Source organism: Ambystoma mexicanum, chromosome 7q (assembly GCF_040938575.1).
Source record: "Ambystoma mexicanum isolate Mex_15411 chromosome 7q, UKY_AmexF1_1, whole genome shotgun sequence".
NCBI lineage: Eukaryota > Metazoa > Chordata > Amphibia > Caudata > Ambystomatidae > Ambystoma > Ambystoma mexicanum.
The window spans coordinates 681,059,323-681,085,473 of NC_090941.1; the positions used below are offsets into that span (position 1 = coordinate 681,059,323).

The following is a 26,151-nucleotide window of genomic DNA, read 5'->3' on the forward strand; positions in this document are numbered from 1 at the left end:
ACCTCTTTTGCAATGTTACGTGGCACAGTCTGGGCCCTAGAAACAAAATCTGGATCATTCCATGCGTTTGCATGGCCAGCACATTCAATGTCCGGTATTTCACGAATTCAAAATCCATCTGCTGGTAGATTGGCTTTGCCACCCACTGTTTGCTTCTTTTGGTAAATTCCTTGTTTTAACGAGGCAGTCTGAGAATTCTCAGTTTTTGCTTGTTCCCTTACAATGTTCTCATTGTGTGCAAGTACAGCCAGTCTTGTTCTGGCCACCATACCGTCTATGCGAACATGTAACCTTTTAGGCCTGTATTTTAGGCACACATTGTGGAACACCTCCAAATCTCCGGTGTGGCAGAATTCGGTGGGGCCCCTCATGTCTCTTGAAAGCGTTTTTTTCAAAAACAATCTTCCCAAGTGCTGTGTGAGCAGGGCATCCTGTAACCAACCACCTTTTCTTATGCTCCTGCTCCATGGTCCATGTGCACATTGATGGACATTTTCATTTTCTGGCAAAGAGTGTACTTTAGAACAATGTTGCATCACTGAATGCCATTTTTCAAGCATAGTATCAACAGAACCATTGCAAGTTTTTGAGCTCCACCAAAAATGGTTGCTTACAGATTGTGCCCAATTTAAAATGTTTTCTGTGGCCTTTTTTTCCCAGCAGCTGTAATTTATTTCAAAATTGATTTTGTGACGTGCCATACATCATATTGAGCTCCATGTCTGGGAACTGTTCTCGCATGGCCTTGGCAATTGAAACATGCCTGTCAGTGGCTATTAGGTCTATGTGCATTCCTCTCGATTGCAGAAGTTGAATGGATTTGATGAAACCATATTCCTCCATGGCAACAGAAGATGTACATTAAGTTACTTACACAACCACAAAGCTCACAATTTTTTTGGGTTCCAGGTCTTGGAACTGGTAAGTGCATTATTCAGAAGAAAAATCCGGACTGTCGCACTGTCCATCACCAGCAAACCAGAGCCTTTTGCAAGAAAGAGCATTGTCCATTGACAACTGTTAGAGTGTCCATGCCTGGCTAATACTCGGGAACAAGAAATCCTTCTGATATTTGGTTTTTGAAAGGAACTGGAGTCCCACAAAGTTAGAAAAACTTGAAAGTGTACTGAACGTTGTTCCGCTAAACAACAATGCAGATGAACAAAGTCAATTTCCAGCAGGCACATTTCCAAGCATAGGTTGAGCAGACCATGAAAATGTGTTAGGGTGGTGTACACAGCTATCCTTGATCTGCACTTTGGTGCCTTTTAACTACATGAGTAAACTCCACCAATGACTCCCCACAAAATGTATGATTACATTGAACCTTTTTCATAATCTCGATCAGGCAGCAGTCGAATACAATGTATTTTGGCTCCTTTAGTAGCCAATCGTCCAGAGGTACAGTGGATTGCAATTCCATTGAGGTGGATAAGTCCTCAACACTAGGAAGAATTAAGTACTCATCACAAGCACAATCGTCAATTAGTGGCAAAGATGCTTCAGGTATTTCTGTGTCTGATACTTCCGATATGTCCACATGTATTGGGAACAGTGAACATTTTCTGGTTGCTAGAAATAGTTTGTTTATAGGGTGTTGATTGTGTGGGCCGTTCTGCAAGCAATTCAGAAACATCTGCTCTGTTATCTGTCTCTTCCGGGTGATGTTGTGTAGTGTAACAATAATCCATGCATACTTTCCATAGGTCAATGCTGACATTTAATTCAAATTCCGCAATGGGGCTGCTGCATCATGACACTGAATCTTGTGCGAACCATGCTCAGCCTCAACATGTAGCTGCTCCCAAGTCACGTCTGTTTGGCAGCCAACATCATTGGTTAGTGTAGTTGTCTGAGTATTTTTGCTCCTCTTTGTCCTAGGCTTCTAATTTAAGAGAAAAAGAACATGCTTCATTTTTAGCACACATACAAAATAGAAAACTGCCCAATTGGATTTGCCGACCACCAGACCAAGCTGAAAAACAAAATGTTTAAATTTTATAAACCTTGAAATTTGCTCTTCACAGTAAAGAATCATATATTCCTATATCCAAATATAACAAAATGTCACTACGGAAGCCACTAAACATATTCAATATTACATTACTGTTAAAATGGATGATAATTGATATTTTACAATATGTTTCGTATACCTCTTGTCCATGTGTGTCTTCAATTTCGGCCACTTCAGTAGCACAGACCTTGTACATAATAAATTCAAAACACATTCATTTTTTAAAAATGTAATGTTAAAAGCTTTCTATCTCACAAAGTACATCTTGAGAAAGTGGTTTTAATGATTGTCAACCTTGCAATATGAGTTAAACTATGTAAAAAATGTAGTTTCATCCTCTGATTAACATTTTTAAATGAATAATAACACAAGAGCCCAACAATGTGTCTGTGTGTCATTTTAAAAAGACATATATGAAAACTGTACTTGATAACCTTCAGAGATGTCACAGGGAGTTGGTTTGAGTTCACCCTGGAAAACATATTGATTAAATTGTATCCCCTTTAATGCTTTCTAATGTTATTTTGTTTCACCTATTCCATTTTTCGCTAAGCAGCTAAAGTTTATGAACTAAAACAAACACATTTAATATGGTGAAAGGGTCTGTTATTCAGTGACAAAGTACATTTTTCTGAAGGTTTACTTTCATTGTTGCATGTGTTTCTGCGATAAATACATCAAGGTTGTTGATGTAATGCTTTGTAATTTGCTGACAGTATTGCAAATCACCCCAAATAAATGGCAACTTAAATGTAAAAAACATATTGTTAATCTGTAACCATTAGTATACATCAATTCATTTTCACTTCTCTTACCTCATCTTCTGGACCGGTTGCAGTAGAAGAATAGTTTGTTGTCGAAGTTTCAGGTTTCGCCTATTTAATGGTAACTGAAATAAGAAAGATGTAAAAGCAAAATTCTAAAAACATTACATTAAAAAGGTCGGTATTGACAAAGAAGCCTAAAAGTTAACATTATACATAACAATAATCAATATGTTTTAGGTGGAAATTGAACAAATACATATTTTGTGTAGTCGCATCTGAAGGATTATTCTAAAAAAAATCTTGAAAGATGAGTGAGGTCGCTGTTAATTCCGGAATAGTGGTCAATGTAGCATCCTGGTCCTTTAATCGATGCAAATAGTCGGAACATTCATATTTACATTGGTATTCTAACTTAGACCACATCATAAACAAAAAAAAAAAGTTTGTTTGCAAGTCGCTTGGCCTCACCATTAGGATGTTGGACGTGTCTGTGGTTTACTCCATGGTAAAGGTCTGTACTTCCGTCTATGCAGTTTACGTAAAGACTGACATGGTAATTTACCAAAGAAGATGACATCATTTTTAGAAGACGCAATGGGAGTGTGTTTGGTTAGGCTACCATTGCTCAGAGCTTTTTGAGTATCTTACAAAGTAATCTACACTTGGAAATGTATAAACAAAAGAAGATTGGGTCAAGAAGGAAAGACATGCAGTAAAATATCAATGGAATTATCCCCCAAAAACTGAAAACTGTTATTTATGGTACCTGCCCAGACTATTTCCATACAAGTGTTCACTTCAAAGATTTATTATATATGCATAGTTGGAAAATGGTAAAACACATTTAAAAATGTAGCGTCCACTCCTCACCTGGGTCAGCGTGTACTGAAATTCAGTTGGAACTGCATTGGAAAGTAGTTTTTGAAGTACCCTGAGGCGAAGCTTTTTGGTGTACTGTGATTACTCTTACATATTTTCTGAGAAGTGCATACTGCAAACGCAGAATCGATTGCCCCATACATCGTTCAAGACATCCTTGACTCAGCTTTCAATTCCGGCCACTGTTCGAACAGTTCAAGAGCCAATTTCTAATACAAATTTAAATCCTTTGGAAAAACATTGAGGACTGTACTATCACTTTTAGCATGGCTGGTATTACTGCTACCAAAAACGATACAGGCATTGTTCGATTGCCCTTATGATCGGTTAAAGAAATATTTAAAATTATTATTATTAAACAAGTATCACATTGAATAAACCAAACATCACATCCCTCTGATAATAAAAATAAATTGACTTCATAGAAGATGGTACCGAAAGCACATTGAAAACATGCACTACTAACAATTGCATTTAAAAACAATACTCTGTAATGCTATGTGCTAATTACAGAGATAGAAATGCGCAGGTCGGTTGATAATGGTGTAGACTTTTTAAATAAAATAGTGAGAATAGGGTATACATTGGAGTATAAAGCAATAGAAAGTGTCCTAGTGGAGCTTGTTGACAATACAGAAAACTACACTAAAAGTTAACTAACGGTTACTTGGAACAACAGATCAGCCGATTCAGCGAAAAGGTTAGAAGTGGAGAGATGCGGATATTCGTTGTTAATTTCAAAGCTGTTCTCTTGGTAACTTCTAAAGTCTTTATAAAGGCTTACTGAAGTGGGTGTATATGTGAATGGCTGACATGTTCGTTCTCACCCAACAGACCTCTATCACAATGTTTAACCTTCTAAATCCCGTCAGTGCAGCCCCCTGCGAGCGCACGCCCACAGGTGCAAACTGCCATTGATACTGGAGGAGGGATGGATAAGGATGAGGCGAGCGCGATAGGACCGTAGCAATGGTCAAGGGACACATACATATGTAGATTGCAGGGACAGGGTCATCAAAGGGGAGTCTGGAGACACTGGGCCTGGGGTGGCCATGTGGACAATGGACGCAGTGCGAAGATGCCTTTGAGATTGCATGGTGAGCCTTCCCATCCACCCAGCCCCCTCAGGAGCGCACGGTCACAGGTGTGAACTGCCATTGATACTAGAGGGGGGATGGATGGCCGTGAGGCGAGCACAATAGGCCCAGAACAGTGTTCAAGGGATAGATACATATGTTGATTGCAGGGACGGAATCTTCAAACAGGAGTCTGGAGACACTGGGTCTGGAGTGACCATGTGGACAATGGTCACAGTGCGCAAAATGCCTTTTGAGGTGTGCATGGTGTTCTGCACCTTGAGCCTTCCCCTCCACCCAGCCCCCTTGAGAGCGCACGTTCACAGGTGCAAACTGCAATTCATACTGGAGGGGGGATGCATGAGGATGGGGCAAATGTGATAGGCCCGCAGCAATGTTCAAGGGGCACATACATATGTTGATTGCAGGAACAGGGTCTTCAAAGGGGAGTCTGGAGACACCGGGTCTGAGGTGGCCATGTGAACAACGGTTGCAGTGCTGAAGATGCCTTTGAGGTGTGCATGGTGTTCGGCACCTTGAGCCCATCCTCCCAGCCCCCTTTTGACCGTGCGCGCGCAGGTGCGTACTGCCATTGATACTGGAGGAGGGCTGGATGAGAATGAGGCGAGAGCGATAGGACAATACACGTGTAATTGCACACCGATATGTTACTATACTCATATGTTTGGACGTGTAGTGGACTGAAATTTCTCACAACTGTTCAGCTTGAATTATTTTTTATTTTTGTATTTAGTTTGGTAAGGTGGGTGTCAGTGACACTACAAATTATACTCCTGCGGTCAAGGTACTGGCTACATGAATCCACGGTATTGACCGCTGTACTTGGGAAATTCATGAATGGCTCGACCCGCACAGGCAGGTATTACTCTTCGGATGCAAAATCCCAGTCCTCCATGAATCCACCATGTAAACGTACGATATGCCATAAGCCTGTACCACCTGTGTAAGCGATACAGGCATAGTTTACTGTAATTAATCCAATAATTACATTTGTTTTTATTTGCACTACCTTGTAAAATATAAGGAATTGTTTTGATTTAAAAAGTAAGTTTTTATACAAGGCATTGACAATACTTGTGATTTCAAGTACGATTCAGTTACAAATGTGAACGCACATTAAAGAAAAAAAGCTCACAACAATGGCAGGTACACCAGGTGGAAATGTCTTCGATGCGATGGGGGTTCAGGCTCCAGCGATTGATCCTCTTGACTTTCATCGGATTCCTCATCGTCTCAACTTTTTTCTCTTTTAAGGATCTCCTCTTCTGAGTATTCGGGCTCGTAAATGCAAGGCTAAATTGGTGCCATAGTTCCTGAATAGTGAAGAAGCACAGAATCAACAGAGAGGCAAATAAAATACTGTTTGTGTGCGTAAAGCAATGAAAAGAGGTTTCTCATTAATGTTAAGTGAATGTTAAAGGTAAGCAAAGAAACAGCCAATGTCACAAAAGCACTTCAAAAAAAGGCAAGATTAATGGTCTCAAACTGTAAAAATTCCCATAGACACATGTTTAAATATGGGTTGGTAACGACCTCTGTACATATTATAAGAAATAAAAAGCGACTACTGGGTTAATTGATTTGAGGCAGTGCAAGTACCTGCACTCAGTGTGTCGTACTTGGGAGAGAGCTGAACAGAGCAGAAACAAGTCAGGGAGCTCGAAATGAAATACACTGACACGAAGGAAAGAGAAACTCCAACGTTGCATGCGCGGAAAAGGGTTTGTTTACACTTTAAGAAACAAGGTGTCTTGGCTATTCCATGGAGACACATCAATAGATTGCGCACAGAGGACATTCACATGAAACGTGCATTGGTGTTGTGAAATGGGGCGTGAGCTTCTAGTGATGTCAGCGTTAAGGGTGGGTGAACCTAATCAGGGACGCAATTGCAGTACCTATGCCGTCGTTTTTGCATGTGTTAAAGTGAGAGAAACTCTGGTAAGTTGCATTGGAAATTTATTTAGGAACCATCGATGTATGCTCTGAAATACATGCCCGATCCATTGGGCCATTAACATTTATGACCAAACTACCCATTAACTGCAAAATAAACAGGCAAGTACACATTTTCTGTACATTTTTATAATGTGGCTTAAACCACAGAAAGTGATCCATAGGACCATGAAAGTCCAGTTAGATGCCCAGCTCTGATTAGTGGGCGTGGACTGAAGAAAATAGAGGCAGTGTAACAGCGACTCAGTGACTGCAGATTGTAGATCCAGCAAGGGTGACCCTTTTGTTCAAAAGTGATTGGTTGCAGAAAATGTAAAGCAAGACACACAAATGGATGTCTCCACACCGGGAGGATAGTACTACAATTCCGCTTCACAGATGAATCTTTGAGTCTGGCAGAGGTGACAGCACCCTGGGATCCCAGGAGGTTGTGGTGCTTGGTTTCCTAGGTCAAGCACTACAATTCCTCCTTAAGAATTGATCCCATTGTCCCAACTGGATCAGAGAAAGCAAGCAGTGGATACTGTTTGTTCTGATAAGGAGACATGTAGATCTTTGCCGTTGGATCTTAAGAGTCCCTAAAGATACTGGTGCAGCGCTTCCCTGGTCGTCTTCTTTTTTGTCTCTCTTGGATGCTTCAGGGGCAAATCTCAGTAGTTGTCAAGGTTAATGGTGCAGAGTCTCACCTTTTATGCAAAATATGAGTTTAGAGGGGAACCCTAACCACCAATCATACACCCATACGCCATTGAAATATTTGTTGGCCATCCAACACGTGCTAGTCACCACATACATTTTGGCAACCCTTCTCCCAGGAAAGCTCAGGTTATATCAATGCCAGTGGAATCAAAGAAATCCAAATCCTACAGTCACTCACAGGCAACCTTACACATTCCTTTGTGCGATTATGGCTGGCTGAAGCTCAGACAACTCCTACCCGTACATAGTCATGTCTGGTCTCCACCCAGTCACACTTAAGGGCAGTTTTTTCGATACTCTATTTAGCAACACTAGATACTCAGTTTTGGGAAGTCTCTATGAAGGGGAGGCTACAACTCGTGCAGCCACTATTATAAACTGCAATGCCACCACCCAGGACCAGTACATCTGTCTGGGCACTGACTCAGAGAGAACAAGTTTGTACATTTTAGTTAGCCACCACGTTTAGGGTCCTTAAAGGTCCTCGAGGTGCCACACAAATATAAGAGTGACGTCTCCAGTGAGGGTCTCAGAAATGAGATGAAGAGAACTTTCTCTCTTACATCGATTTTACAAACAAGTTCCCATAGTGTTCATATCCAACTTATCTCAGACCTCAAAACGTCAACCTGAGTGTCCATTGTACCACTAAGTTGTAATCCTGCAGATCCATCGGGCCCCTTGCTATGTAGGGTGTAGCAGAGCATCAGTACTAACAGTTTATCAGTTTGCGACAACATAGCCAGTAAGATAGCTCAGCGGGTTGAGTGCTCGTTGCTGCGATTTCTGTGATCCCGAGGTCACTGGTTCGAATCGCGGCAAGGCCAACTCATCCTTTCATCCTTCCGAGCTCGATAAAGGAATACCAACTTTGGTTGTCAAGGCAAGTCCCTGAATGCTCACACCAGAGATAATACAAACTGCTAGAGAAGAAAGGCCCAAGTCGATCTTGTAAGGATAACTAGTTTTTAATCTCACATGCAGATGAGAGCAACAGCAAAGAACTCTGCTGCTATGAACGTTCTGCAGAAAAGTAGTACAAGCAGAATCTTATAAAGTAAAGCTTTGTCATACATGACGCAATACATAGTGTAAAATCCTGCGTGGCTGGTTGGTGTGCACCTATACAGGATCCGCCTGCCCTGTAAGGGTTTCCAGGCCATTGGTTCCAGCCCAGTCCGTTCGTCTTCCATCACATGGTTGCTGCAGTGATCATCTTCTTCTCACGTCGAAGGTCAGAAAACAAATTAATTATACTCCTACCATAAAACTATTTTTATCACTCATACTGTGCACTTGGCAGGCCTCAAAACAGGCATAAAGGAGGTTCTGGGGCACTCTAACCTTCACACACACATTTCACTCACTCCCCTCTCCGCCCTAATTTTAAACTATAATTTAACCCTCCCAGTACCTTGCAATACAATCACATAGTTGTCGCTTCATGTGCCCTGTCCGTCCTCTTTGAACATCTCAGGACCTGTTATTTTGGGGTTGCTAGTCAAAGGACACCTGGTGCCATGGAATTCAAAGGTCTTAAGTTTTAGTCCGTTATATGGGCTATAACTTGTGGCTGCCCGGGGATAGGCCTGGTCATGCTTTGGCCAGTGTGAGATAACCTACACACCAGGTGTCGGTCTGTGATCGCGGCCTTGTAGGATACATTCCTCTCAAACATCTTTGCAACACTGTTAGAACAATGAATAGGCGTTGTGGTGGTTGGGGGTGCGGGCTGTCCTCATGGGAGCTTGAGCATGACTGGAGATTTCCCTTGTCTCACAATTTGGGCCTAGTTCATAGAATGCCGCATTCGCCTTGCAGGCCTTTCCTTCTACCTATAGTTAATAATATCCTCGCAAAATAACAATGCTGCTCGTGCCCTACGCTATACTACTTGAGTTGATTATATTTGATTGGGGTCCTTTTGTATTGGGAGGTGGTCCTCTCACTGCCCCCCCTTCACCCTGACCGTCATAGTGCATCTCGCCTCACTCTAAAGCACCTAGGTGGGCAGGGCGGACCTGGCCCCTTCCCAACAGTTGGGTGATATTTTATGTAAATATGTACCATGTAATGCGCTTTGGAGAAAGCGCTGTTTAGATAACGTCTAATTATCATTACCATAGGCCATACACAACAAAAAGTATTTTGAAGATTGGAAACCCAAAATACCAGTAATTAACTTACGCTTTTCCTAAAGCACATGACGCAAAAGCACTGGTGACCATTTGTCCTTGCTGCACCTTTGCTAGTACAGTATCTAATTATTGATGGGTAGTATCAACTCCGAGATAGCTATTATATTTAACATAACCGTATTCACCATTCAATTTTCATTTTGACACTCAAAAAAGCAAACACAATAGTTCACTTGTTCATGAGACCTTTCATCATCTTGATGTTTTTGGAAACATTAGGAATACATTAAGAATAATATTTAGTTAGACCGAGAAACCATCTTAATTGATATGTTGTACTAGGAAAGTCATCATTAAGCATTATATTCACCAACCCCTTTTTGGGTTTAATTCCTTGACCATCAATAGTGTGGCCTAAACAAGTTACCAGTTTTGTAATAAACTGGCACTGTTTATTATTGTTTAGTAAAGCTCCAACTGTGAACACTCTACACAAGCTTAGTAGTCATCCCAACATAAAAACAATGTTGTTCTTTTTCATCTTGCTTCTCTTTTACTGCACCATTCACAATAATATTGTTCGGACAGTAACATACTCCTTTAGTAAAAAGAATCGGTATAAAGGTGCACTCCGGGATTGTGGTAAAACGAAGTCAATTTGGTTTTATGGGTGTAGGAGGGTGCGGGGAGATGTATACCACCCTGGCACTGGGCTGTAGATTCACAAGGAGAGAAGCCGGTGTACACAAGCTGTGGATCACTTGCGTCCCCTGCACACCTAGTTTTTTTGTGTAAACAAACAATTATGATGCATTTATATCATAGAGTTTAAGAAATTAATTTAATCATGCAGTTTTTGTACAAAAAATTGTATTATAAGGATAGACATTACATCAAGTTTCCACATATATAACTTTCAATTTTTAAATCATATTGCAATTCATTCATCAAATTGTATCAAGTCCAGACAATGTACATACATTGTTGCGCTACGTGTTTCGGGACAGTCATCAGGAGCACAAGTTCCAATGTGCTTCTCAACCTTCACCTTGTACCATTGTTGACCTGACATGTATTTGATTATTGGCTGTTTTACCACAGAGAATTGATTGTAAATTGTATGGCTTTTTACACAATTTATCTAAAAAACTGTACTTTAAAGGCACTATTTTAACCCATTATTTAAAACGAATTCTCGGAAAAATCTCAAACCCTTCTATATTATTCTGGGACTCCCTGAATAGTCACCAGCATTAATTCGAGCAAGGTGTTACTGTTACTTTCCAATGCTGATGCCTGGCATCAAAAGCTGCCTCCACCACTGGTAATCGAAAAGAAGCAGACTGGTTGCTCTGGAAGCCACTGAAAGTTACTATTGTGACTACATAAATTAGGTAATGTATGCAAATGCCTAGTCACCAATATTTGCACTACCAGCCGACAGAGCTCACCTCTCCAAAATCTTACAAGCACACAGGAAAACACCCTGAAAGACAGCCATGGAACAAACAATTCTCTAGTACACCTCTGATCAGTACATGTCTTTTGCCCATGTCTTATTTGCAGCACCAATGCAGCATGGTCACAGGCCAACCCATCTGGGTGCTGTGGTCTGTCTAATGTCATGCTCTATGGGTACTGTGGCTATACATGTAGGGCATGACTGGGTAATGTGAGTCGTACATGGCTACCGGTCATACTCTACGCCTTATACACATAGGTGGTGTGTGGCTGTAGTTACATTCTACATGCAGCACAGTACAAAACACCGATAAGTAAATAATTATATGGAAGATAGTGGTGATATATTGCGCAAGCTGGGATGAAAAGAGTTGTGACGTCCCATTGGTTTTTTTTTTGTATTACTTTGACTGTGCAAATATATATTACTTGGTGTGAAAAAAGGGAATCATGGGAGTTCTTCCGGCGTCATTACAACCTATTTCAGGCCCTTACTCCTAGTGAGATTGAGGCTTATTGCGTGAGACAAAATTGAGGTCTTCTCCAGTCCTTTTATGTTGCACCATCAGTAGTAAAGCATGTGAATATGGAAAAATGTTTTACAGCCACGTACATCTTTATTATTGAGAATGTAAATAGTTATTTTCCTCTTTTTGCTTTAAACATGCCTTGTTTCAATAAACTGTCTAACATTTAGGAATAGTGTTGTTATTCTTCCTTTTTTTTTGTTGCTTCGGCAGGTTAAAGGAGAAGACATATTCCCTTTGGCCATATCTTCTAAGCAACCAGGAAAAATATTTGAATCCTCTCTATGACTCGGATAATTCACAGAAACTTACAATTTTGGAACCTTTTACTTTACCATTTAACTTCAAGTAAGCTGGTTTTCCTTTATATCTGCCTATTGGTACAGGAGGAAAATATTGCATGACTAGGATTAACAGCTTTTCTTGTTTCTACAGGTTTTGGAGAAGGATGTTCCATCAATTTGACAATTCCATGCACCCCAGACAGTCAGTTTCGGATCACATTCTAAAATTGAGTCATGAAAACAGAATGCTGGAAGAAAATATTGGAGCACTAGAAGAAGTAAGTTGTATGCATAGAAAATATTGGAGGGTGTTCTATAATGATGGCAAAAGAATTCACACCTTGTCTTCTTGAGAAGCCAATAACATCCCTTTATGTTTGAAAAACCATTAACCTCATTCAACAACAGGTAGTTGTGTTTTCATGTCATATCATTTTCTCAGGGAATATAGTCCCTGAGAAACACAAGTGCCTTTTAACCATCTCGGGTGCTAATTACATCAGAGGTTCCAATGCCAGGTACTATTTTTCAGCCCTGCGGTTTACTCAATAGTTGCACCAACCATCGTCAAAGGCAAAATCATTTTTGCCCTTGGTCACTGGCTCCAACCTCAATTGACATGTTGAGTCATGAAAGGCCACCTTTCTGTGTCAGCATATGAAAAGTAATCAATGTGTTTTGGAGGTCGAAAATAGTGTTCTCAAACAGAAATGTGTTACTATATTAGGGAAGCCTCTTGATGGAAAACAGATTCCACCTCAGTCTGTTATGAGCTAGTTTGAACAGGTTGTAGGAATTGTGACATGTCAATCGAAGTGCAATATTGCAGAAATTGGTGCTGCATCAAAGTCACCCTTTATCGAGTCCCCAAGGTGTCCTCCTTTCAACATGTATGGTATTGCTAGGCTTCTTTTGGTGCAGAGTTCTTTCAAAAGAGAACTTGCAAGTAAGTCACTTTTTGAATGTGGATGAAGTTATTGTTCAGGTTTTACCAATTACCATTTCTGCGACAGTGTTTTGAATACGACGTTTCTGGATCCAGTCTGCAACTAACATGCCATGGAAGCCAAATGTTGAGACAGAAGAAGCCAGTCTCTCTCCACAGGACCCAAATGAGTGTATAAAGCGAGATATACTTCCCTGACTTTTGTGCACCTGGAGTTCACGTTTTCATAAAATAACTTTCCTATTCGGCCAAATTGTTCTTGTGCCTTTCTAAGCCAAAGAGCTAAAAGTCTTTCACTGCCTTGGCATTTGAACTGTGACCCTTCTAGCTGATCTGTTATCTTTGATTTGTATAGCACGCATTTGCTGTTTATGCAACCTGGTGGTGCTGATGATCTTCTGCTGCGATCGCTCAGTTCTTGAGCTTTGGGGCCAGTCATGCTATGTATCTAAGGACAAGTGATGGGACAGAAACTTAAAAACTATTCTTCAACCCTCCCAAGACTTTTATGTGTGGGTTTTTAAGAGGTTGGTCTTGGCAGGAGTTTAGGAACCCAACTTGTGTTGAACAGTGAGTAGGTAAAAGGACCAAGCTGGAGACCAAATCATTTTTCAAAAGAGAATTAAAGATTTTATTTAACGGAAAGATTGTGGTTTCTTTACCGATTTCTATTACAGTTATTGAATCCAGTGGTTACTTGGCAGTTTCTAATTTCCAGTGTTTCGGACCATGTTCCATATGTTTTTTTCTAATAGCGACGTTCACAGTATTCTTCAACCTCCCCTACAAGGAACACTACTTGGGCTGGTCTTGAACAGTAGTGACTTTGTTGGTTATTTCATGCAGCCTCTTAAGTAGTGGACTTGCTCTCTTGTAATAATAAACGCAGGTCTTTATTCTGTTCACAGCCCTTTTCAAACATAGGGGGGGGGTCTCTTCTCTGTAGATTCTCTTTAATAGCTTCTATATGATTTATCACATCTCTGAACAGGTTGAATTTTACAAGCTAATCACCAGGAATGTCTGTTTTCCCTGGCTTCTTTCTTGAGGTCTTGCAATATTGTACTTTGGGTAATGAATGTGATACATCAAATTGGCAACAAAGAATCACAATGTGGACGGGGGAGTTTGAGAGCCCAGCCAAGATGTCTGCTCTCAGCTGAGCTTCGTGTCACCCTTTTAAAATCCAGTGCATAAATCCTGATACCAGCGAACACTGATCATTTTGACCCTACGCATTAGATGCTAAACACCCATTGAAGCTGGGAATCCTGTTCACTTCTACAGGCGGTGGATTGCTGGGCCGAGCAGCGTCCTTAGGCCCTGGCATAAGGCCAGGTGCCAGAGACGAGGCCTCCCTTCAGGTCCCCAGAGCATAGAAGGCAGATTGCCTATTGGGCAGACTTGCCGAGTTAGGAGGGTGAGCAGCGGAGGAGAATCGGCCCGTGTGGAGAGCCTGCTCTGCCCCGGGAACAGGGCGCTGGTGGGTCGCCCTTGGTCGTCATCCTCGAGGAACAAGAGGCTGGCGCCTGAAGCGAGCCATCGAGGCATCCAAGGCGTAGAAGCCGGGGTCCGTGGTAGGTGGTAGTGTGGTGCGCCCGCTGTGCGATCGTCGAGAGTCTGTGTTCTACAATGTAGGCATACTTCCCTAAGCTGGTCTGAGAGGAGCCGTGTGGAGCCTTGCGACTCAGGTGTCCACCTTGGTAGGAGATTTGGTGGTAAAGCATGAACAGAAGAAGGCTGTTGGAGGAAGCGCATTGGGGAGACTGAGCCTCGTGTCTGATATAACTGACCCAGGGTCTGGACTGGTTTCCTGGTGGATGCAGTGCTGCCGCATCTGTTCAGTTGCTGTTGTCCTGTTTGCACTGTATTATTAGGAGGCAAGCAGTGGACGTCCATGCTGTTCTAAGAGAGCTCTTGATGCAGTAGGTAGTAGATCTGATCCAAGCTATCTTTGGGTACTGGGCTCGGATCCCCATTGGAGAAGAGCAGGGTGGCCCTGCCGGTCTAGTAAACTGACATCCTGAGATTGGTCATGCGACTGTCTGTACTCCAACAGACAATTGGCAAAACAGATAAACAACAGGCCAAGCTCACGCTTGAGGCAAGCGCCACCAGCAAAAAGGGAAAGCCATCGGGTACGAACCCCCCGGAGCCGAAGGTGGGCCGGCCAGGTGGGGAGACGGCAGATCTTGGGGATATCAAGGAGATGTTTGTGCAGCTGCAGGCTGGGTTACATGCTCTGAACACTGAGCTAGACTCCTTCACCTATAAGGTTGACCACATAAAAGTGCGGTTGGATAAGCATGGTGAACATCTTTAAGAGGCGGAAAATCTGATCTCGGAGATGGAGGATGGATTGGCTGTGGCAGCTGGAGAAATTTAATGGGTCAGGAAGACATTGAAAGAACTAGTGGACAAGCAGGAAGACTTGAAATCGAGATCCCACAGAAACAATATCCAGATTGTTGGAGTAGCTGAGGCATGTGATCTTCGATTTATGGAACTATTTGTGGAGTTGCTCCTGAAAGAGGGTCTGGACAGTTTCTCTCCTGTGTTCCTGGTCGGCATGCACCCTGAATCCTGGGTATGAAGCCTATCCCTGGGGCCCCCACAAGGCCGATTATAGCCCACCTGCTTAACTATAGGCACCAACCCACAGTCTTATAACTGGCATGGGAGAAGGGGACCAGATCGGCATCTTTCCTGACTTTCCAAACGAAGATTCAAGCCTTGAGGAAATCCTGTATGGACATAAAGCGAGTTATGCCATGATATTCCCGGCAAAGCTTTGGGTTGAACATAAAGGCAATTCCTGTTCTTTGATGTGCCAGAGGATGCCAGAGACTTTGACTCCCTGCCGCTGGGGCCCCCCTCGATCATCCAGACATTCTGGGGAGCACCCGTCACCGGCCCGGGAACCAGGTCGATGGATTTCTAGGGTGATCTTGAAAGATGGTGCAGAGGAAAATAGAAATGTGTCCTTATTGTTGAAGCTGGCCAACCATGTTATGTTTGATGGTGTGTTCAAGTGCCTCTGGGTGACCTCTCACCCCCACACCCTGAACACCCCTCACCCAAGTAATCCTCCGGCACTGGTCCATCCCCAGGAACTGGATCCAAAAGCGATGGCCGATGGCCATGTCCTGGCCACCTGGATGACAAGTCCCTGAGGACTAGTGGGTGAGACACCCTTTGGTTTCTCTTGTCTTTAGCAATGGGTGTATGTATTGGCTTTTAATGATATTTCCCCATTGGTTGCTCGGTTCTCAACAAACTACACGCTTCATTTTGCAGTCCTTCGGTTTTAACAAATATTAGTTTCTGATAGTTCGGTATTCAGAGTCATTCTTTGTATCACTTCCACTCTTACGCGAATGCTTGCTGCTTAGTAAAAGCCTAGATTGAGCATGTGAGCAGGTGTTCTGCTTCTGTGTCTCCTTGCAACCCGGAAAACTGTTCCGCCTGGTCTGCCAACGCCTGGACCACTTGTTACGAGAGCTTCCTTTGCTCCAGAGGCTCTCTGGTGCTTGCCAGCCACTGGAGACAGCATCCTGGGGAGGAAAACTTCTCTCGCTTTCGCTTCCCGCTGCGCAGCCTCTGCAAAACAGGTCTTCAGAGGGTAAGCTTCCCTCTTGCATGCTTCCAACTGCACAACCTCTGCACTTGCGACTTCTGGAGGCACAGACCCTCTCAGGACTGGTCACTGTTTTCTACCTAAGCATGGTCCCAGTTTTCTCCCTCCTCCAGTTTCTGCGTTGGCTGCACACACGAATCACACAGCTTTTCCTGCTTGCTCTGCTGACCAATGACCTGCATCTAAGGGGCCTTTTAAGCTTCCCAGTCTCCCTCAGGTGTGGGTCATTTCTATTAACGATCTGACCGCTCCTGCAGCATTCTTCCTCTTTAGCCCTCTTCCTTGTCCCATTATTTAGGGAATTATGGGACTTGAAGTCCCTAATGACAGTGTTAGATTTTCTGGCTCGATTTTCATTCTCAAACTTGCAAGGCCTGGGTAGGCTGGGCTTATCCAGATTCCAGGACATATACACAGACAGTCAATTTCTATCTCTTGATCAATTTAAGGAGCTGGGAGCTTTGGCGTTGGATACATGTCTCTATTTTCGGACACAAAAGATGGTGAGGCAGCTTTTTACTGGATTTCCGACTCAACTGGATACCATGCACTTGTTACACTACACCATAGTGGCAGAAGGCAAGGGTAGGCTAACATTTGCACCTGTATGCCCAAATACTAGAGAAGACTGCAGGCTGGTCGGAGGATGCACATCATAGGTGGGAGAAGTCCCTGGGGCGGCAGAGCCTGGAAGAGGTATGGCAGTATTGCTGTTTGCAGACCAGGCAAGTCTCCCTTAATAGCCGGTTTAAAATAATACATCAGACACACTGCGCACAAGTGGCCCTCCATAACTTACATCCTAATGTCACGGAAAATTGATGCGATGTTCGTAAGCGATGGCTGCCTTTTTACGTTTAGCATGGGAATGTGCCCTATTTGGGATCTTCTCGTCTGGGGTTTTCCAGACAATTCAAGAAATACTGAGAGAATTAGTCCAGATATCCCCAGTGGTTGCGCTTTTGGGTTACACAAGGTAAGCCCCGGGGTTCCTGAGACACCTCATGGGGAATTTCCTTGTTCTGGCCAAGCATCGACAGGGCCACCTCCAAGGCTGTGTAGCTGGTTGTGTGATATTGCATATTTCTACGATATGGAAACATACTATAGAGGTACATTGTCAGCAACTGCTAAACCCAGGGACAAATGGGGCCCTTACCAGAGTTATTTGCTCTCTAGGCCGTCAGACACCATCAATGAACCTCCATAAGTGATGGGCTGCCCTGGGGGAACATGAAGGCTGAGGGTTGTGAGGAATTCTGGGAAGGGATGAGGGATACAGTGGATATGCCATTGGGTTATAATGGAGTTATTGTGGGTGTACCTGCTACGATTTATTTATTTTTAAAGTTAGAATTTTTTTAATTTGAATCAGAAAGCATGCACGGCATAAACCAATACCGCAGATATTGTAAAGCACAGTTATGATGAACACTTCTACAATTGGGAATAAAAAAATGATTTGAATGCCACGTATGAAGACTATATATCTAAAACTTAACATTTTAAATAGGTGAATAAGCAAGCCTAACAATGAAACAAGAACAATAAACAGAAAGAAATGAACTTGAAAGAGGCGGGGCGGAAGGGGGAAAGTAGCAGGGAAATTATGTGCAGATATTTATTAGTTGGGGGCTACACCAGCTAAAAACCTTAGAAAAAGCGGCCACTTCATCTCATGTGTAAGTAATAGAAAAGGAGAGGAAGCATTGCATCTTTCCAACATATGTATGTTAAAAATAGAGTTCTACCACAATCTATAATGAAGACGATTCAAATTCTTCCAATTGGACGTTATAGATTTCATTGCTATTAAAATAAGATCATCACACAAGTAACACCCATTGCTACCTAGGTCATGTGACATTGCACTATTCAGTAAAAGGAATTCAAAACAGAAATCTTGTTGCAAGTTAAACATGAGCTTGAATGTATTCCACACACTTTTCCAAAATAGTTTATCATTATCGCATTCAACAAACATATGTTTGAAAGAGCGCTGAGCATGTAGGCAACTCCAGCAGCTGTCATTCTGTGCGGCACCACATTTAAAGAGAGGAAGAGGAGTAATAAAGCTCTATGATGAGTGGAATATCAAGTCTCAAGAAGGCTTGCTGAGGTGGTTACTTTGGGGATATTATTCCACACAAAAAGGCCAATGTAGTTTGCTGTACCGTAGATTGCAATCCTGCTGCCATGCAACATGACATTCCCACACAGAGGCAGATACCAGAAAAAGATGTTTATAGAACAAGAAGGCAGTAATGTTTGAATTTTGCATGTGTTGCCATCTTTCTGCATTGGGAACAATGGCTTTATCTATTAATGGATCGCAATTCTCCATAATTGCATCATTGATTGTCATATATTGTTGCATTCATAAGACCGGTCTATGAAATTTAGCATCAAATTCATTAAAAGTGACTGGAGCTCCCTGTACGAAAAGCTGATTAATATAGTTAATGCCCAGCAAGAGCCATGGCTTCCAAAAAATAGATCTTTTACTAATCTTTATTAAAGAATTAAACCAAATATATTGTGAGATGAACTGAGAGGATTTTAAAACGGAAAGAAACATATAGGTTCTAAGATAATGGGCTGATAGTGTAATTTATGAATCTGTTTTCCCCTTGATGATGTAGCAATCAACAAGAGTTAGAGCGGAAACCTTTTCTTTCTCTATATATAACCACTTAGGTGCATTATTATAGTCAACATGCAGGTATCACAACAGTGCCTGCCTCAAAACAAAGGCCATATGATACTTTTTAAAATCAGGAAATTGAGTAAAGAAATTCTACACTTCTTCTTTACCCATAGGAATTTAACTAAACAAGAGTCTATAGATATAAAGGAGGACAGGGAATTGGTAGCATATAGAGAGCAAAAAACAAAAATGGGGGAAATCATAATTTTAATTGATTGCAGATGACACGCCAGGATAGAGAGGGGACCAAGAATTTGTTAGTTCCTTCACTCTCGTTAGAAGATTTGTAGTATTTTGTTAAATAATATCTTTAATGGATGAGGAAATGTGAATGCCAAGATATTTTATGCCTTTAGGACACCATCTCATACCCACGGTTTGAATATGATGTTTAGTACAATGACTATTGAGAGGTAGAATTTCTGATTTATCTGTATTCAATTTATAGCCTGGAGCTAGTAAGAATTGTGAAATAATGTCCAACAGATATTATACACTAATACCTGGATTTCTTAAAAGCAGTAACACATTATCTGCATATGGTGCAGTTTTGACTTGTACTCCTCCACACTTTATGTATTGAATATAGTTTGTTTTGTGTATGGCTTGGCTTTGCAGAAGGAATGTTGTGATGTCATGTGGAGTGTTTATGCCTGAGTGATGGAATGCATGAGTGAATGCTCTAACCTGGTCAGTTGTTCAGCCAGAGGCCTGTCTGATGGGCTGCCAGTGTTTTATATGTCCTACTTGTAACTTAAATGTAACCTGATTGACTGCTTGTAATGATACCAATGAAGCTGGTAATAAACCTAGCAAGTCAACCTAAGAAGGCTGGGAGCCGCTTCACTACAATGGCAACAAGTTGGTCTTTGAAAAGAAGAATCTACACGTGAAACAGATGTAAAGCTGGTGCCCTGCTGCGGGGGGTGCAGGAAGGAAGAAGAGGACAACACTGCCCCCAAATGAAGTAAGGCCCATCACCCAGGGTGGCAAGGTACTGCAGGGCTGAAAAAGGGAAGCCAACTCTTAAGTTGAGGAAAGGGGAGTTGTTTCCATCAGCAGGAGAGGGAGGCAGAGCTGGGTCCCATAAGCAGGAGAGGGAACAACGGATTGGTTATTAGCCGGATTATTATTATCCAGGGACATCTTTATGGAGTCATCTTCCCAGTTTTGGGGTGCCAATTAATGGAAGATGCATAGCGCTTGGATGCTGGGCATGAATTGCATGGCAGGTGAAGCGAGTCTCATGTGCAGGAGAGAGGAGTCTGAAGGTCTGGAGAATAACTGATGTGTGTGATGTGCAATAAAAACTGCTGCTCCGGTTATGTGCACTGAAGTCTAACATCATAGCTGGGCTTATGTGTATGCCATTCCTGCACTTACAACTACGGGAGACTGTTCCATCTGTGCATTGAAGAGTTTGAGCTGGGTCCCATAAGGGAAGACAGTGGTACATAGAAGGTCTGGTGGTCAAAGGATTGGAGTGGTTGGATAAACCTGCAATGAGTACTAATGCAGGGGATCGGAATACGTAATGGAGGTTGGTAAAAGCTGCGCACTTTGGCAACATTGTGGACACATCTGCACAATGGAGGTGTTTGGACATGGTACGGCGTGCGACAGATCCATGGAGCCTGGATTTTGGGTGAAACACAGGACATGGTACGGTGTGGGACAGATCCATGAACCTGGATTTGGATTTGGGTAAAACTATGTATGCTTTAATTTTTATTTATTTTTATTTTTTTATTTTTTCATTTAGTTTATATAAACTTTTGAAAAAGAGTTTCCAGCTTACAGTTACTTGGTGTCAGAAAAGCAGAGATAAATTAGGGTACATCTTAATCTCAATGGCTTATGCAACAATTTTAATGTCCTTTGTTGTTAGCCTTCCTGGTTCAATTTTCCAGTCCTTGTTTGGTTTATCAGTTTGTTTCTTCAGATGTTATAATCCTCCAGGTTTTATTATTCTCCCTTATTCAGTCTCTGCTTCCATGACACATCTATGGCGTGTTTCTCTGCAGTGCTACTCACGTTAATATAAGTTTATAACACTGACTCCAAGTTTTGTAGAAAATTAGTCAACCCAAAAATGTCCTTTTCTCGCGGGTTGAACAACTTTCGCCACAGTTCTTCTCCACACAAGAGAGGATATTGTTTTACTAAATTTCCTAAATGCACAGATCTCATATCTTTCAGGCTTTCGCAATACAATGTAAGATGTTTAAGCGTCTCCTGCTCTTTATTGCAGAAGCGGCAGCTTAATACTGCATAGTTTACCCTTGTATTGAATAGATTCATTCGAAATTTCATGTACAGAAAACGATGTCTAGCACTTGGTGATTTCATCAGATATTGCAACATTATGTTCCGATCCTTGGCTTCAGTTGCGGCATCTTTCATCAGATTATGTCGATTTCGATCATCCACTGTTTTACACCAATCCAATTCCCATAACTTTTTCTTAACGAAGTCTGGATTGGTTTCCAAGGTTCTTTGATCAATGCCCAACTCCGCTAGCTTATTTCTGCATCCAATTACCCATTTGCACAGAACTGATTCTGAGTTTCCCATAAGGGCATCCTGTAGTATTTTAAACTGGGGGGAGCAATCAGGTATGGTTATCTTCCTGTATATAGATAGCATGTTCCATAGTATTCGGGCTTGCATAGATATTAGATTGAGTTCATATCTAATGCAGGCACTCGAGATTCCCTTTTGTAGATGTAATACTCGCCTCCAATATTGATTTTCCAGTTCAGGCCATTGGGTTGCAGATACTCCCAGTGCGCTTTCTGCGCTATATATCAATGTTGGTAGCGCCTTCTGGTTGTAGTGGGCCAGAACAGGTAGAAGTGAGAATTTCCCAAATCTTTTATTTATAATCACTCCTTGACTTGATAGTTGTTTGCATTTCTGTTTTACATTCTCTACCCAAGGGGCATCGTTTATGTTGCTGTTGATCCACATTCCTAAATATTTTGCTTTTTTCACACATCTCAAGCTGTCATTATGTAAACTCCATTTAGGTATTCGATTTTTGTTTTGTTTGTTATTTCTTGTTAAGTCTTGCAGGATTATTATTTCTGACTTCGCAGAATTAATCTTTTGTTTGTTTTTCTCCACATAGCTTTCTAGAGCTCTCAATTTTCTTGTCAGACCAATTGGCGTTAGATCTAATATAACGATGTCATCAGCGTAGAGCATCCAGTTTATCCGTGATCCATTGATTTTTGGTGGATCGGAGATTGTAGACTCTAAGCTTTCTCCAATATCGGATAAGAATAGGGCGAACAACGTGGCTGCTAAAGGGCAGCCTTGTTTCACGCCCTGATTAGTTCGTATAGCCTTACTCAATGTTCCATTGGAGCCTAGTCTGACCTTAATTTGTGTGTCTGTGTGGAGTGCTTTTATGGGTTCGAGAAGATTTTCAGGACATTTCCATTTCTTCATCTTACTCCATAGTAACTCTCGATCAATTGTATTGAAGGCACTTGATAGATCCACAAACGCTACATAGATTTTTTTATTTTGGCGGATCGCTTCCATTTTTAAGAAATTCAGAATCGGCAAGTTCAGACTGCATCCAACCCCTTTAACAAATCCTGATTGATGTGGATCATATTGTTTGGAATCGTATATCCAGTTTGTTGGATTTGAAGCTGCGAGGCAAAGATTTTCCCCACCACATCAAGGAGCGCTATGGGACGGTAATTGATTGGGTTAGTGCGCTCCCCCTTTTTAAAAATCGATATGACTATTGCGCTTTTCCAAGATGTAGGAATCTTTCGGTTCTTTAGAATGGCTGCAAACAACGTAAAACAAACCTCCGTCCATAACTTGGGCTGTTGTTTTAGCATCTGATTCGTTAACCCATCGGGTCCTGGGGCTCTTGATGTACTTAATCTCTTGATGTTTCTAGAGATGTCTTCTTTGGTTATTGTAATTGACCACTCGTTCTCTGATGTGGTGGTTTCTTTTATCTTAATTTCATTATTAAAAAATATTCTCGCATAATGCTTCACCCATAGTTCTTCTGGTATTGTGTTTTTTATAATGGCACCTTGTGGAGTCGAGATGTTGTTCAGGTAGGACCAAAATTCACTTGTATTTCTATTAGCTAACGTTTTCATCATGCTTTCCGCATCGCGTTGCAGCATGATGTGTTTATGACTGAGAAGCCAGTTCTTGTAGGTTTGTTTCAGAGTTTTTGCTGTGCTTCCATTGCTCAGATCCGGTTTCTTTTTGAGCCGTCTTAGTTCTTTATTCAGTTTTTTTTTCTTGTCATTGAGTTCTTCATCCCATACATGTTGGTTCCTGAAGTTTGATTTGGTTTTGGAGAAATTCTTCTCTCGATATTTCTCTAGAAAGTTTGTATATTCAATTTTCTCTACCACTGTTGTTTCTTCTAATGATTTTAGCAGTGAGTTCACTTTGGTCGCGTTTAGTCGTAAACGATTACGGCCCGGTTCAACCGCTAGATCATTTTTGGCAGTATCAGGGAGATTTCTTAGATGGTGAGTCTCCCAGTATATTTTTACTAGGCTATGGTCACTATGTTTCATTTCAATGATTTTTAACTGTGTGACTTCACTTTTCAATCTTTCGTTTACAAACATGTACTCTATTGTGGAGCTTTGCTCATTTCTTCGCCAAGTTGGACGAGGCGGAATATCTCCCACCACTTCTCCATTCAATATCTGTAGGTTCCATGATTTCATTTCGTTTACCCACAGATCGGTCGCATAATCTCTGTCTGTTTCCTTCCCGTCTCGTCCACTTGGCAGGCAATTTATGTTGAGGTCTCCACATATTAAGATATTTATGTCTTTTTCCGTCCTCTTAATGTTGCTAATAATTTCCGAAACAGATTCGATGAATGCCTCAGCTTTGTTTGCGGCATGTTGCCAATAAATATTTATCAGTATAAGTAAATTCACGTTTTTTGTTGCACTCGTCGGTATTTTGATCCTGGATATTTGTATGTACAATGAAACATTAGTTGTGGATAAGATACGTATACAACTTTTAATTTTTGCTAAAGTCAACATTCCTGACATGGGACGTCCCTTGTTCTTTTTTATTGCCTGATTGAAAGCAATCTCAAAACCATCTGCAGTAGGAATATCAGTTAGCCATGTCTCTTGTAGGCATAATAAATCAATATCTTTTAGTTCACTTGGGATTTCACTCAGCAAATGCATATAGCCTCTTGTATTCCATGATGCTATGCATATCTTTCCTGACTCGTATGACTTTTGGCATTAACTGATATCATGGTTATTGATGGTTTTCGCAACCCATGTCCAGTCGAGGTCCTAAGTTCTCAAATCGAGTTTCCTCGGACTTTAGACATCCGAGTATCTACCTCTTGTTCTAGTTGGCACAATCTTCAATTCTTCGTTCTCATCAATTTCCCTCTCACGGGAGACATGTTTGTTTTTTGGGACATTTTCTTCTACCTCGGTTGCGGATCTTTTATGTTCCGCTTGTTTGTTGTCATAGAAGGATCTTTTTCTCCTTGATAATTGTCTCTCCTTTAGGTCACCAATCTCATTTATGTCAAACCCTAGGGAGTTGAAGATATCACTAGTCTGTAAGAGGGAATCTCGAATGAGTTTGGAGGCTATGTGGAGTATCACACGGCCATTATATTTTTCATCCTCAAATTCGACCACTTGGATATCTTCAGAGGTCACTGTTCTAAGTTGCGGGATGTGATGCATTAGTCTCATCACATTTTTCCTATTTAGTAAGAGACCATCTTTTTCTCTCACTATTCGCTCCACTCGTAGAAGATATTTCCCTGGTTTCGTGGGGTGCTGATTTTGAGGACGGGGCTCCTTCTTGGGTATTTTATTTATTTTTGCGTTGGTCTGGGTTTTCTCAGACATTGCTTGGCGTAGGTCAAAAGGTATCTGTAATTCCATCATCAGTCTCTGCGACTGTGGCGACGGAATTGACTCAGTTAAGTTAGCATCTTTATCTCTGGAGTGTATTTCCGTAATAATCTTAGGGGCGATAAGTCCGGCATCCATTAGGGCCATCTTGGCTTCTCGAGCCTCAAATTCTTGTTCATACTTCCACAGATCCTGATTTCGGGATGGACGTTTAGAGGTGGAGTGTTCTCGGTTGTTGCTGGCTATGGTTATCGCTCTTTTCTCCTCTAGCGTTATGCATTCTGCTGGAGCTTTCGCTGTAAATTTTCGAAGGGAACTATCTTGCTTTGCTAGTTGGCTGATGACACATTTTTGCTGATGCTCAGATTCATTCATTATCGCCCCACCGATTATACCAGTTGGAATATCTTGGGGGGATATGGGGCTTCTTGCAATTTTTCTTGCCCTCAGATAATTTCTCTTCATGCAATGTTGATCTGAGGTCAATGTTAGTTACACCTTCTACTGTTATAGACTCTTCATATGGGATTGAATTAGGAGTCTCAACCCAGCTATCACTTTCGCCCTGCTCGTATGTCGAGAGATCTAGTAGATTTTCTAGAGAATTTTCCTTCTCCGTCATTGTGCTTTTTTCACCTTCATGGCTCACCTGTTGCTCAGCAGGTGGATTTGGCTTTTGTGTGCTAGGGTGATCATTAGTGACGGCTCCAGAGAGTTGTTTAGTAGTTGTTGTAATACTGAAGACTTTTATATTTCTTAGAAAAGAACGCACGCTGGATCGTTGTTGGTTTTTACGATTTCTCATGTTCTTTGTTTTTTTCGCGGCTATCATCGCCTCTGTGTTTTTTTTTTTTTGGATCTCTGATTTTTTCGGCTCGAAGATTGGAAATGCAGCTTTAGCACTAGTTAAGGACTGTTTTGTGGGGCTCTTTCAGTATCTTTCAAGTCGCTGCCTGGGGCTGGATTTAAGAGGTCTTGTTCCGTCAATATGGGATGCTTTTGTAAGGCTGCTTCAGTATCTTTCAGGACACTGCCAGGAGCTGGATTGGGATGTACCTGATCCGGCGAGATAGCTTTAAAGTCTGGCAGTTTTATTGATGGCAGGTCTTTATTGGACTGGGTCAGATCTATTTCCTCAA

The 26,151-nt window shown here is 41.7% G+C and overlaps 1 protein-coding gene across 2 annotated transcripts in view; it reads left to right on the forward strand.

Annotated features, from left to right (window-relative positions):
• The window catches only part of MTMR6 (myotubularin related protein 6), a 1,083,592-nt gene that overhangs the window by 1,045,799 nt on the left and 11,642 nt on the right, over positions 1 to 26,151 (forward strand). For both annotated transcript variants that reach the window (XM_069639211.1, XM_069639210.1), the window contains 2 exons: positions 11,752 to 11,886; positions 11,974 to 12,100. In XM_069639211.1, the coding sequence (XP_069495312.1) occupies positions 11,752 to 11,886; positions 11,974 to 12,100 (262 nt within the window). The remainder of the gene's footprint in view (positions 1 to 11,751; positions 11,887 to 11,973; positions 12,101 to 26,151) is intronic.